Source organism: Sphaerodactylus townsendi, linkage group LG08 (assembly GCF_021028975.2).
Source record: "Sphaerodactylus townsendi isolate TG3544 linkage group LG08, MPM_Stown_v2.3, whole genome shotgun sequence".
In the NCBI taxonomy this organism is placed as follows: Eukaryota; Metazoa; Chordata; class Lepidosauria; order Squamata; family Sphaerodactylidae; genus Sphaerodactylus; species Sphaerodactylus townsendi.
Window position 1 is genome coordinate 66447582 of NC_059432.1, and position 14779 is coordinate 66462360.

The 14779-nt window shown below is 40.5% G+C and overlaps 1 protein-coding gene across 1 annotated transcript in view; it reads left to right on the forward strand.

The window, feature by feature from the left end:
• LOC125437562 overlaps positions 1-14779 on the forward strand; it is a 178156-nt gene that overhangs the window by 154186 nt on the left and 9191 nt on the right. The window contains 5 exon segments of the mRNA XM_048505244.1: positions 1636-1830; positions 2619-2798; positions 8901-9133; positions 10689-10818; positions 12427-12558. Of these exon segments, the coding sequence (XP_048361201.1) occupies positions 1636-1830; positions 2619-2798; positions 8901-9133; positions 10689-10818; positions 12427-12558 (870 nt within the window).

The following is a 14779-nucleotide window of genomic DNA, read 5'->3' on the forward strand; positions in this document are numbered from 1 at the left end:
TGACCACATCCACCTCTATTGTCCTGAACACCAGTTGAGAGCCTCTTTTGAGAAATGCCCTCTGCAATGACCCTATGCTTTCAGACACACTGAGGGAAATTTTCCCTCCAAAAGATAAGTCTGTCACCCCCAGGAGTTGAATAGTCCTTACTTAGTGAGCATAGCATATGAGTGATGTTACATACAGATCTTTTCCAACCTTAACTAAAATTTATATATTAAATAAATTGGGCTTTCCCCCCCTCTGTCCTAAGGATCTTCCCAGAAAGCTGTAGTGTGTGGCATTGTATTTCCTCACTTTAATCCTTGTCTGAAATGATTTGCACCAGAGGCTTTTGAACAGAACTAGAAAAATTAATTAAAACTAAGTTATTTGGCATTTTCACAAAGAAAAAACAGGTAAATTTCAAAAGTAGACAGTTCTTTACTGAGTGATGTTGCTGTTTCAGTTTAGACACTATTACCAGTTTTGAACACGTTTCTCAGTCCTTGGCAAGAATGTATAATTTCAGCTAGGACAAGGTGCCTCCTGATGCTAGAGTTATCAGAACTCTATCACCTATAGATAGCTTGAGTGAATACTTTTACCCTGAGATAAAACCTTATCACTTTGACCTAACACCAGACTAAGGATAAACCACCAGAAGATAATTCCCCATTCACATGATCAGGATTTTCCCTTCTATCCCTCAGACGAATCCCTTCCCTCTTTTGAAATAACCGAAGTAGAAGCCTCACTGCCTCTCCCCTTCAGTGTATCTTTCCCAAAGCTAACCCCCTCATGTTTGTCTGTGTTAAACTTTTACCAGAGAACACAGATCAGACCAGCCACGTCTGTCTGGCAATTCCATCAGAAAGCCAAACTTTCGGCCAAGAGTACAAAGTTGTTCACTCAACCTCTGCCTTTCCAAAACTCTGTCTTTTCTGTTTAAAATAATCATCCACTGATTAACTGGCACTCTCCTCCAGCTAATCAGAAGCAACCTCTCTCTTATGTTTCTTTATATTCAGATTGGTTCTGCTTAGTTATCCTTTAGCAAAGTCCTGGAATCCATCACATCCTTCCTCTTGAAGCTTACCTGCCTTCCTCTGTTTTAGAAACTACAGCAAATTGTTCCTTTTTACTCAAACTTTTAACTAAAGGATTCAGCAGCTGTTATGGTTTGATTTTAATTGGAGGACTGTTTTATTAATCTCCCTTTTAGGCTGTTTTATACTTTGTATTCTGGTTTGTTTTAGGGTTGTTATTGATAATTTTTATGCTGAAGTTATTATTTTATGGCATTGTTTTACTTTGTGAGTATCCTTGAACAGGTATATGGATAGAAGGTTATAAGGTTTCTAAATAGGTAAATGTGTGAATGGACACTGCCCATGCATAATTATGGTGGTCAGATTATCTCATCCCTTGAATGACAACCATATTCCAAACATATCAGTAAACAGTAATTATGAAGGTCTCTGAATTTGTGGTAAGTGGGATCTCAACAGAGGCAGGAACATTGTATGAAAGAGGGGAAGAAATTGTGCTACTTTCATTTTTTTCTTATATGGACAAAAGCAGCACTTAGGAGTTTAAAAAGCAGAGAACCTTGAAGTAATGATATCATGGGAATCTTCTTGTATTTGACAAAGCTCCGAGTGAACCAGGATGAACCAATGGAAGACTATCCCCTGAAATTAGAAAACGGCAGAGAAGAAGACTCCCGAAACACTGCCCACCGTTACGGAGTGGGGCAAACAACCAAGGATCAAATGAGGACCAATGTTATCAATGAGATCCTGAGCACAGAGAGAGATTACATCAAACACCTGAAGGACATCTGTGAGGTAATAAAGACATGCAGATAAACATATGTAGCATTCCATAGCATTCTGGACAAAGAACAGCTTACACCAAGAACCACAATAAAAGATTGAAATACAGATTTGTATTTTCTTCCAAGCAGGTCTATATTTTCTAAATCCATTTGAAGTACATGGCCTTAGTTGGATGTAAATCTGCTTAGGACTTCACTGTCTGCTTCTGCAGTGCACAGGATTTTCGCTGAAACAGTGAGATTCTGTGGGTCTCTGCCATTGCCTACATTCTATAAATTTGTCCTACTGTTTGATTATTTTTTTCAAAGAATTAAGATATCTTGTCCAACATGTCCTTCAGTAACAAAATAGAAACTAGATAAGATCCTGAGGTGTTTCTTCACATTAGGTTTTATAAGCTGTCCAAATCGGAGTAAAATATGAATGAGTATTTCATGCCTTCTTACTTCTTGCTGAGATGGTTCAATTCTTGAGTGTTGCTTTTGAATGTGACCTTCAGATCTGCAAAAGCAGCTAGATGTAACTTTACTACGGACATCTACGATAGCTACCTCTGGTTTTTGACTTTTTGTCAGCAGAGATAATAGCTTCTGCACTGTCAGCAGTTGTGTTGAAAAGAGAATTGGAGAACTGAGGGTAGTATTTTGATTTCACAGTAACCATTGATTTCGTTTTATGTCTGTAAGTACACTTGGACTGTGCTCTACCAAGCGGTTTAGCCACATTTGTCAAGGCTGTGGTTCCTTTTTTATTTTGTCTCCCAATTTACTTGCCCACAAAATCTGACTTTTCTCCAGGGCTATATAAAGCAATGCCGTAAAAGAGCAGATATGTTTAGCGAGGAGCAGTTGAAAACCATCTTTGGGAATATTGAAGAGATCTACAAGTGTCAGAAAAAATTTGTTAAGGCATTGGAAAAAAAATTCAACAAAGACTACCCACACCTGAGTGAGATTGGATCCTGCTTCCTGGAATATGTAAGTTGACTAACCATTGTTGCCCCTTGATCAAATATGCAAACACTGTTGATGCACTCAGCCCCTTTATACTAGTTTGGTTTTGTAGAAAGGTTCTAAAATTTCAACAACCTGCAGAAAGTGTGGCCGCTTTCACCTACTCATACATCAGAACAGGTTGCATGATGGTCTAGCTATTTACCCATTTTTAACACGATAGAAACTGCACTGAAGAAGGCTTGCAGAAATTGCTGTCTACTTCCATGTGAAGTCTTGTTATAAGTATAATGCATGTCCAAAACTACAACATTACAGAATTACCACCATGTACCTGAAAAACAAACTCATAACAACACAGATAAAAATCCTGTGCAGTACAAAACATCCACAAGACTTCATTTGAAAGTAGACAGCTATTGCTGCTAGCCTTCAGTATAATTTCTGTTGGTACTGTGTGAACTGATCCCCCCTTAGTTTAAATTGTGTATTTACCCACTTATGCCTGTGGCATTTAACACACACACACATTCCTGAAGGCAATTGATGAACGGAAGGACTGCAGTGGTGGGGATATTTTGTGTACAATAAAAGATGGACTGTATAATCAACTTGATTAAAAAAAAATTCCCTAGGCTCCATATAACTGCATTTTCTTATTCTTTCAAATATGGCAGAGCTAGCTCTAACCTCTCAGACTTATTGATCTTGTCAGAGTTTGAAACTGAGCAGGTTAATAATTGGATGGGAGTCCACCAAGTAAGACTGGAACTATGCAGAGGAAGACAACAGTGAACCACTTCTGTTCATCTCTTGCCTAAAAACTCCCAAGACGTAGAACTTCTTGGCCATGAGCTGGTTGCAAAGTTGGAAAGTTGAGGACCCCTCCCCCTCACCACACACACACACACACACACACACAATGTCAGCACTTATAATTAGGAAAGGACAAGCTGTCCCTAGATTCCAGGTTTAACTTGAGCATCATTTGATTAGACATGGGCTGTCCAAATCTCCGTCTTCTCTTTTTTGTTGCTGGTGTCTATGTCTTTGCACTATATCAAAAGCATCTGTAGCCAGTAGCATTGGTGTTTCACAACACTAGGACAATTAAGCCCAAACCAGGGTGCTGTCATGCTGTCATTTTCTTGAGATGTATCAGTTGCTCTCTTATTTGTTGCTGACACTCATTTCAGTAGTCATTCATGCAGTGGTATCATGTATTTTGTAGATGTGACCTTCTGTGCTGTCCCACATGGGATCTGCACAGGCACAGATGTAGGCCAGCCACAGAAGAGATTGACTAGCATCTGTAAAATAATTTGTTAGAACTATCCCAGCATTCTCTCCTCCTCCCCTTGGGTAGGAGGGGGAACTCTTCCTGCCCAAATGTCACATGTCCTAGGAGGTGGAGACAATGCTTTCCTCAGTTCTCTTTCAGGTTTCTATTTTCTTTTATCCTCCACTGAGGTAAAAGTTATGAAGAGGCAAGTCATTCTTTCAACTATCCTAGTTCACAGTGATGTTGTGAAGCTAAAATCTGAGCTTCCTAAATAAAAGACCCAGCAGTTTTGTTTTAAAATATCTATTCTTTAATTAAGGATTAGAAATCATTTGGTAATTTTTCTTCTACAAATATTTCAGCAAATGGTACAGCTATCTCTACTTCATAGAGTAATTCTCATTTAAATTGTGAATGCGACATATTAATTTCACAAATATTTGACTAATATTTGATCAATGTTTGCCTAGGGTTGCACATCACAGCATTGGCAAAGCTATACATTTATATTTAGAGACCCCAGTGAATAATATTGTGCCTGAACTGGTCTTGAGGTATTCTTTCATCATAACAACACTGGGTTACATGAGAACCTTCCAGCATGTCAATTATTGGTTGGCTCTGGCATCAAGTAATTATTTGCGTGTGTGAATGAGCCATCACACTTTGATTGCTATATCGCCCAATGTCAATTCAAACACAATAATTGGCGTGTTCAGATGAGAGTAATAAGAGATGAAAACTGGATGTGCATTTTTTGCTTTCGTTTTTAAAAAATATTTGTATTTATTTTAATTTTTTCCAATATGGCATTAATTTGTCTGTTACCTTTTCTTTTTCCATTGGTTCAATGGGGATCAGTTTTTAAAGGGAAATGCATATAATTGTCTGTACCTTGTCTGCTTCCCATCCAATTAGGATGAAATTTTCAAGGACGTATTCTTCCTCCAAGGGCTCTTCCTGCCAAATTTCAGGCAAATTTCAGAAAGGGTCCTGGTTTTCTAGGCAATTAAGAGCAAAAACCATTTCTGGCAGCAATGTCTTCATTTTGTATCCAACTGGAATGAAATTTCTGAGCACTACACTCTTCACCCAGAGGATGCTTCCTGCCAAATACCAAGCAGATAGCGGAAGGGTACTAATTTTAGAGGCAATTAAAATGTTCATTTTTAGAATGGGCAAAGGCTGACACTGGGCCCCCCAAAAGGTAATAAATGTTCGGAGTGGCACCAGGAGGCATTTGGCACTGAAGGAAAGACAGACACATCAACAGAAAGAGCACAAAAGCACAGGTTCAGGGAGAGGAACTTGGAACCCTAAGAAAAGCAACTGGTGTGGCAAAGCTTTGGCACTTGCCTCAATTCCCCATTGTTCACTCATGGCTTAGTGTTGGTTGATATACATTATTAGCAGAATTTAGCAGATACCAATAAAGACCCAAATACTGGTGAGTTACTCTGTATAAAGGTATACTAGCTAAAACAGTAGGGTAATATGGATATAAAACAGTAAATACTATACTGTACTGTAACATAGTAACAGTTGTCTTAGCACATGGCAAGAACTAACTGAGAGGACAAAACAAGTTAACTTTCTAACTTCAGATATATGTGCTCATAAACTTGTAAGCAATGGCTATCCAACTGGCCAATAGGTAATCAATAGGTCAGCTCATTAGAATGTGACCTCAACATCCTGTTTACACATGAGCAGATAGCAGATAGTTAACATTTTCATGACTGGTTGTGACAGACACTTGCAAATACCAACAAATCCTTCTCAAGTGTTAGTGACACGTCATTCAAACACAGATTCTCAAACTTCATTTTGATTTAGTGGCTTAGTAAGAATGTCTGCCACCATCTCTTCTGAAGGATAGTACTGGATATCATTAAATCCTTTCTGTTGCTTATCTCTCACAGACTCAATCTTGATAATGATGTGTTTGCTTCCTTTCTTGATGCCTTCACTCTTCACCAGAGCGATACAAGCTTGATTGTCCTCAAACAAGGTGATTGGTGCGGGTGCATCTACGCCAAAGTCCTTCAGAAGATGTATGATCCATTCCAGCTCTTTGCAGGCAGATATGCATTCAGCCTCAACAATGCATTCAGCCTCAATCTAGCAACTATTGTCTGCTTTTGACTAGTCCATCTGGTCAAATTATCTCCATAAAAGAAGAGATAGCCACTTGTTGACTTGTCAGATTTATCTTCGCCCCAATAAGTATCCATATACCCTCACCAGTTGTGGGTTGTCACACAATAAGGGGTTGACCTTTTCTTCCAGGCGGGAACTTGGTGAGTGTCCAAGTCTGATTCTTTTGTAAACAGTCCAGTTATTCCTTTACTGCTGTCATCTACTTGTTCCTTTCATGCAGCGGTAACATCATCATCTCTTCCCAGCTTGTGGTTCTGCACATTTGGTTCTGCACATTTGCATAGCAGGCAGAATTCGTATGCCTCTTTGGAAACATTCCTTTGGTAGTCCTTTCTGATCTTCTCACAGTAGTAGTGGTCTCTCCTTCAGTTGGCCTGGCCTCCCCTGCTGCCTCCTTTGACTGGGGAGCATCTAATTGAGTTGCAGTCCCAGCAGGTGGCCCAGTGACCCATCTGTGAAGGTGACCTCAGCATCATGCCTGGTTTCTTCTACTGTGGAGTCATCCTGTCCAGAAGCATTTCAGATATTGCTTACATCTACATATTTAACATTGCACACTTCCACTTCAAAGATCTCAGGATTCATAATACAATAGCCCTTTGAATGTTGGTCGTAACCAACCAGTATCCCAAGTTTTGCCCTGGGGTCCAGTTTTCCCCTTCTTTCCTTGGGAATGTGAGCATAGGCTATTGGCCCAAAAGCTTTCAAGTGTCTTAAGCTAAGCTTCCTATTGGCCCACACTTTAAATGGACTTTTCCCAATAGCCTTGCATAAGCTTCTGTTGTGGAGGTAAATTTACAACTGTATTTACAACTTCTGCCCAGCAGGGTCAGGCAGTCCTGTCTGCATCAACAAACAATGTGCAGTCTCCATAATTGTTCTACTGAAATGCTCAGCAAGTCCATTGTGCTTTGGTGTATATACCACTGATCTGGCATTCTGTATGCCTTCATTCTTCAGGTATCTTTGGAACTCACTGTTACTGTATTCAGTCCCATTGTCTGTGTACAAAATCTGTGGAGCTTTGCCAACTTGTTTCTGACTGCTGCCACATAATTCTTGAATTTCTCAGGCACATTTGGACCTGATTTGGTAAACATAAGCAAAATTACTGGCGCTATCAATAAAAGTTAGCATATATTTAGCAGTGCCAAGAGGGGCGCACTGGTAGCCCTATCACTGTTCACATTCTCCAAGAATTCAGGTTCCACTGCCTCATATTGTTTGGAGTGGCTGGGACCAGTTGACTTCACTTTAAGACAGATTTCACATCTCTGTTTGCTTTTACTACATTCATTCAACTTCAAACCCAGTCCAAAATATGCTTTTTAACAGAGTCCACATGCCTATGGCCAGGTTTTGAGTGCCAGACATAATGGCAGTTTGTGTGGGAGCAACTCTTTTCTCTCTCATGAAAAACTTCCCTTTTGCAGTTTCCAACATCCTTCAGATAAAAGTAGGGTCCACATTTTTCTACCAAATACTCCACTCTAATTTCATCATCAAAAATTCTGCATGATTCCTTATTCATCACAATCTCATTTCCAGCATTCAATGGTTTAGATACAGAAATCAAATTTTCTGAAGCATTAGGAACAAACAGGGTATTGAGCAGGCTGTGCTCAGCCACTCTACCAGAAACACTTAATACAAGCAGGGTCACTTTCTGGCTCCACCCCATTTCCCCTGCTCTACTTCTGCCTTCTCCGATGATTTGGAGGGCATTTTACTGAAACTTCCTTTCAGATAAGCTTTTATTTTTTAAACAAGCCTCTCTCTTGGGTTTTTGCAAAGGAACAACACAAGCTCTTTTTTTGTCCCGACTCCACTTCTTCTGCTCTGCCTTCTCCCTCCCTGATGATCAGGAAAACTTTTTACAACTTTATCTCAAACAAGACTGTATTTTAAAACAATTTCCCTGGCTGCAGCAGTTTTTCTGGACGGGGGGTGGAGGAGAGAGGGATCTAGCTCATGGTTCTCTTCTTCAGCAGTGGTCAAGGGAATAGTTTTGCCTCTTCCTTTAGGAGGGGGGTTATGTTGGGGGGCTACAATATTGATATACTTACTATCACAGGTATATCAATATAAATGCAATTTAAAGGACTTTTAAAGGTCCTTGTAATTTAAATGCAATTTAAAAGCCTTTTATCTTGCAATTATGGGTGTGATTAAATCTGCCTTTAAGAGGAGTTGATGGGCAGAGTTAAGAAAACCAGGAAAAGCTGCAGAGACCCACTGAGACCAGCAAGCTAGCTTTAAATGGCTCCTCAAATGTAAACAGAAAAACATGAGGAGACTTCTCTGCAAGCCCACTGTACGTTGAAGAGTCCCTGAAGAGCCCGAGGTAAGCAGTCTATGTGTAATGGGTCAATGAGTAATTAAACTGTAGAATTCACATTCAGAGGACATACTGATGACTTTAAAAGGGGATTAGATAAATTCATGGAAGATAGCCATGCTGATTAAAAGGAACCTCCACATCCAGAGACAGTGAATCTCTGAATGCCAATGCTAGGAAGCCACATCATGGGAAAGCCTTGACCTCTGTGTCTTCTTTGTTAGTTATTCAGGGCAGCTGGTGGACCACTGTGTGAAACAGGATGCCTGGCTAAATGGACCATTGGTCTGATTCACCAGTGCTCTTCTTATGTTCTTATAATATCACCTTTTGTCTTCCAATTCAGCAAAATGAATTCCAGATCTACTCTGAGTACTGTAACAACCACCCCAATGCCTGCACAGAGCTTTCCCGACTCACCAAAGTGAACAAGTATGTCTATTTCTTTGAAGCCTGTCGCCTGCTTCAGAAGATGATTGACATATCTCTGGATGGCTTCCTCCTGACTCCAGTGCAGAAAATTTGCAAGTACCCACTGCAGCTTGCAGAACTGCTGAAGTACACGAACCCTCAACATAGGTAAAGAGGACTTAGGAGTCAACCCTAGGGGGTGCATTCAACTGAGCCCATTCCCTCTTTGTTATGAATAGTGTACAAAAGTCCCCTACAGACATTTGAACAAGTTTTTCCCTGAAACTGTAACTGTTAAAAGACAAGCTAGATCAGGAATAGAGCTGGGAGAGCCAGCATAGTGTAGTGGTTAAACTGTTGGGACTAGGTAGGACCTGGGAAATCCAGGTTCATGTCTCCACTAGTACCAGGAAGCTAGCTGGGTAACCTTAGACCGATCACGCACTTAGCCCTGACCCTGGCTAATATTTAGATGGGAGACCTCTACCAATGGCAGAGGCAGGCAATGGAAAACCATGTCCAAAATCTCTTGCCTTAAAAATCCCACAGGATCACCCACAGGCTATGACTTGACTGGCAAAAACAACAACAGCACTGGAGAATTGCTAGCAGTGCAGTTACCAAATTAATTTTTGCTGCCTTAGCTGAGCCTCTTGTACTCACCCCCAAGCAACGTCTGAGGGTTGGGAGACACTCAAAAATGGCATGAGATATAGCACGGAAAAGCTGCAGTAGAAGGGATCCGCATAAACTACCCCTCCATGTGCAAGTAGAATTTATGCAGTGACACAGGAGGAGACAATTTCCACTGATTTCCACTTCTAATTTGTGCTTCATTTCATGCTATTTCAGAGGATTTTCCAGTTTTTCAGGATCATCTTTTTAAGTCTGCAGCAAGAAGGAGAAGGCAGCAACAGACTTATTTAATGAGCTCAAGGCAATGAGATTATCTAGGGCCCATTAGTTTTGTAGGTATCCTTTCCTTGTTACAGCATGTGGTAACTGTCTGAGACCAGGGAAAGTCCTGCAGATCAGCTGCCTTTCAAGGTCACAGACAGGCAGCTTTTTTCTAGGGACTTGATGGAAAATCATGTAGGAAACATCTTGCAGATGTGTGTGTATGAAGGGAGAGGGTGTGGGTGTGGGAGGGATCATTCTGCAGTTGATGCATCAAAAATTATCCAAGGCATAAGCAAAAAATGGCAGACCCAGCAATGGGTGGTAGTTACAGGTCTTTCCTGCCATTTATTTAGCTATCAACTGAACTTCCCCCCACTATTTGTTAGGGGTGACAGAAAGAACAAATAGAGGATACGTGCACCACCACCCCTGCCTCCTGGTAGCTCCGCCTCTGAGGGTAGAGCCTGCCAGTTTTTATGTTGACACAAGAATGATGAGGCGTAATCTTTTTTTACTCCCCTTCTTTTTGTAGTCCCATCAAATGTGCATTTTCATTTGCACAGCTGCCACAATCCCCAGGGATGGGGCGGGGGGGCTCAAAAAGTGTTCTTCCTCCACTCTGTACCCACAGGAAAGCTAATAGGAGCCAACTGTAATTACATCGGCTATATTTCATATCATGGTTGATGTTACACACACACACACACACCCCAACCATCACAGATTTGTATAGTAGTCTCTGTGCTTTGCAGTAGCGGCCTGTCCCCTTCCCATTTTGGCTATCCAATGTTGACATGTCTCAAGGAATCTGTTTCAACCCTAGGGATTTTAAAGACGTGGAAGATGCTCTAAATGCCATGAAAAATGTAGCACGGCTCATCAATGAAAGGAAGAGGCGTTTGGAAAACATAGACAAAATTGCTGAGTGGCAGAGTTCCATAGAGGATTGGGAGGTAAAAAAAAAAGAAAGCCCTACATGTTCCCCTATGAAAGAGCTGTGCCCCAGTCCCAAATTGATTCATGCTTATCTCCCTTTGAAAAAAACAAACTACCGGTAACTACAAATTAATAGATTTTTAAAATCATAACTCTCTGTAATGCTGACTAATGAAACTACAGTAAACCTGCTTTTTAGCTAAGCTGTTTCTAAGCATTGTGGTATTTGTTCAGCGTCAGTGTGAAAGACAATCACATTATAAAGCTGCAATGTTATGGATGCTTACTTGGAATAAATTGTATTTAAATTAGCAGGATTTCTTTTCAAGCAAATGTACTTAGGATTGAAGCTGAAAAGCTCTTGTATTGAAATTGTCTCTGTTTAGAAATGCATTGACTGTAGCTAATCTGCCCAGTTTTGTTTTAAAATGCTATTTGATTGAATTAGGCTCCATCTGTTTTAGTACTGTTTTTGTATGTTAGACCCTGAAATGATATGACTCACTGTTGCTATGCTGAATTCTAAAGATCCAGCCCAAGCAGCAGATCTATCAGCTAGTGGCAGAGATGGGAAATTTCTGCCTTATAGCATCACAAGCCATGCTGAATGAAGGAGAGGGCTTCTTCTCTTAAGATTACCACATATTGGCCAGCATTTAATCCTAGTAAAACCAGTGTTCTTAAGAATGTTCACTGTTGGATTGTGGTAAAAATCTGTAACCAGAGTATCTGCTTGCCGGTTACATATGCCATGATTTCATTTAAGTCAGTGGGCAGGCACAGGACAGTTGGTTAGAAAAACGATTAAGAAATCATGTCACTTGGAATTCAGCACATAAAAGAATATGAATTATATCCCATGGACATTGTACTAGTTCAAGTAAATCATTCCCAGCACCCTGTTTTCCTATAGCAGCCCCTTTGGAACTAGTAAATTAGCGGGAGGTCCCCACAGAGGAAACGCTACACAGACTGGGGGCTACAGTGAAAAGGAGAATTGGCCAAGGTTATTCCTCCTCTCTCTTTTCTCTGTGGAATATCTGCAGGATACAACCCTTTAGTTATAAGGGATGATTCTACTCTTGGAGTTATTTGAATTCTACAAGCCAGGTGCATCTTCCCAAGTAGCAGTCAAAGAACACATAAATCAAGTGTGATTGGCTACTTTGCACACTAGGTGAGAATGTTCCCCAGAATGGAGCTGATCCTTTAAAAATGTCAGTAGCTTTTTCAACCAGGCCAGGATCATCACATCTACACATGATTGTTTATACTGCAGTGTTTTTTTTTTAAATGCCCCTGAGGAATGATGGGAATTGAAATGCCTGTGGTGCAAAAAGCTAATTTGGGATATTAACTTGTAGCTGCTGTGTCACACAGCCTGGAAAACCCACAACAGCCAGTTGATTTCAGCCTGGAAAGCCTTCAACAATACGTATTAACGTGTGGTTGCTAGCTTATGTATGTAAACGTGTTTTATCTGGGAAACGTTTGATGATTCAAGGCTAAGAGGCTGGTAAAATCCCCTGCTAGACTCCAGAGTATCCCTACAGTGAGCCAGATCACTATTCATTTTCATCTTTGTGGGGGGAAACCTAACATGTCCCTTGTATTGTGAGTGACAGGGTGAAGATGTCCTTGTTAAGAGTTCTGAACTCATCTACTCTGGAGAATTAACTAAAATTTCCCAGCCTCAAGCCAAGAGCCATCAGAGAATGTTCTTCCTCTTTGATCATCAGCTTGTCTGCTGCAAGAAGGTAAGCTAAGCAAATCAGCACCAACTCTGCTTCTGCCGGCTTACATGCCTGGTGATAGCATAATTATACCTTTTGAGACGGTGCTTTGCACTTGGCTTTCAAGCATTCCTCTAAAGAGCAACCCAGGGTGTGAAGGCGATAGCATTCATTTAAATGTCACTGTTCATATAAATCAAGGAAAGGATATATTATTGCAAATGTGCCTACATGACCTTAGTTCCTTCCATGCTGGACTTCTGTGCATTTCTGAACAGGCAGTCAAAGAAGGAGCCCTGCTGTGAACAAATCTCCTGTGGTCTCAAAGGAAAGTTAGGCATTTAGCTTTTATACGATAACGGACGGCTACTGAAAGAATCTGTCAGAATTGCCACCCACGTTCTTTCTAAAAAGCAGCGCAATTTCTATGGTTGTATGAACATATTAATTCTAACAGTGTTTCCAACTGCATATATGGCAGTCATTCAGGGGCATATCTCAGCAGAAATGATAGAAGGTCAACCCAAGAATGTGGGAGAAGAAAAAAAATAATAAAAGGCATTTAATTTTTTATGGCAGTGTAAGTGGATCTCACCCTCTTCGTGCTTGAACCTACGAACACTTAATTAATGCGGTCTGTGCATCTCATGAGAATAATCTCCAAGATGGGTGAACCATTATGCTTGAAAATCAAGAGAACAAATACTGGATGTGATTTAGTGGAGCCATCAGAGGAAGAGCATGAGAAAAAGCCCATCTATTTTGCTGTAGGAATCTTCGTGACTGCCAACATGAGGGTTTTTTTTAGAACAGACTCTCATTAACTTCTTTAAGGAACATTGGGAAAATAAATGACCAAATCAGTGCATCCTATACCTTATTTTTTCCAGTTAACATTATTTCTTCTCTGGAGGTGATTTTATTTGAGAGTATGAACAACAAAGGTAGTGTTACCCTACATAGGCAGTCTCTACTTTGGTCAGGGGAATTAGCTGGAGACAATGAGCAAGAAGGGCTGACTGGGACCAATAATTTATGTATACTAGGATAGTCCTGGGTAAAAACTCTCAAATGAGCAGACAGTTGTGCAATTAAAATGGGTTTTATTAAGGAATCTAAATAGTTAAAGCATACAAGAGCTGACTAAGGGAAAAGGGACAAAGGGATGGGAAAGCAGCGATGGAGAGAAAAACCATCAGCATTTCCAGGAGCAAAAGAAAGAGCTCACAAGCAAGTGGGAATGCATGCCTGGATCCAGAATACATATACGCTATGAATGACCAAAGGACCAATATTGACACTCCAGAATGAGTCCAGAGGTAGTATGAGGTAAGCTGGCAGGAAAGCCAGAGACAAATACTTGATTGCTTTTCCAAGGTTCCAACAAAAAGATAGGGGAGGCTTGATGACCCTTTAGATCCCAAGAGAATGCCTGGGCTAGTCTCTTGTGTACTGATTGATTGTTGGGATGGGGTGCAGACATGGTAAGTAACGGTCTGCTCAGAGCACTTTGACCCCCATGCCTTAGCAGGAGGAAGGGTCTGACTGCTTACATGCTGAAGCTAACTTAACATGATCTCAGCAAACCTTTTTTTTTTAGCCTATGGATACTAATAGTCCAAGATCCTGTGGCATCATTTCCAACCATTGTAATAGAGGAGCTTTTGAAAACGTTTGGAGGAAATGTGAGTCTTATTAAGCACCCTAGACCACCAGGCACCCTAAATTCACCACTTAAAATGTGTTGGAAGGAACAAGTGCTGTTTTGAGTAGAAAGTGTCTTGACCCTCAAAATATGAAACTTGACGTGGCATTTTTCTAAATCAGACAGCTTAAAATGGCCCCTGCCCAAATACCTAATGTTTACATCAGGTAATACCAGGCTGAGACTGAAGCAAATTATATGGAAATGTCTTCTGATATATAAAATATAAACTGACAATATTTTAGTAGGCCTTCCTTCAGTTGAACACTGTTTATGCCCTCTAAATTACCTGGATGATTTAATAACCACAAATTTGGCAAGCATGGAACTTCATGATATGCACTGGATGATGGCAGTGGATTTTCATATGAAAGAAAAATCAACTTAAAGGGAATGAGGGAAAAACACTCACTTACCATCAGTTAGATCAGGAAAACTGGTACCTAACACTCACTTAACATCAGTTAGATCAGGAAAACTGGTACCTATTACTACCTTCCCTCGCTTGAATCATATTCAGGCTCAGATAAACCAAGCAAG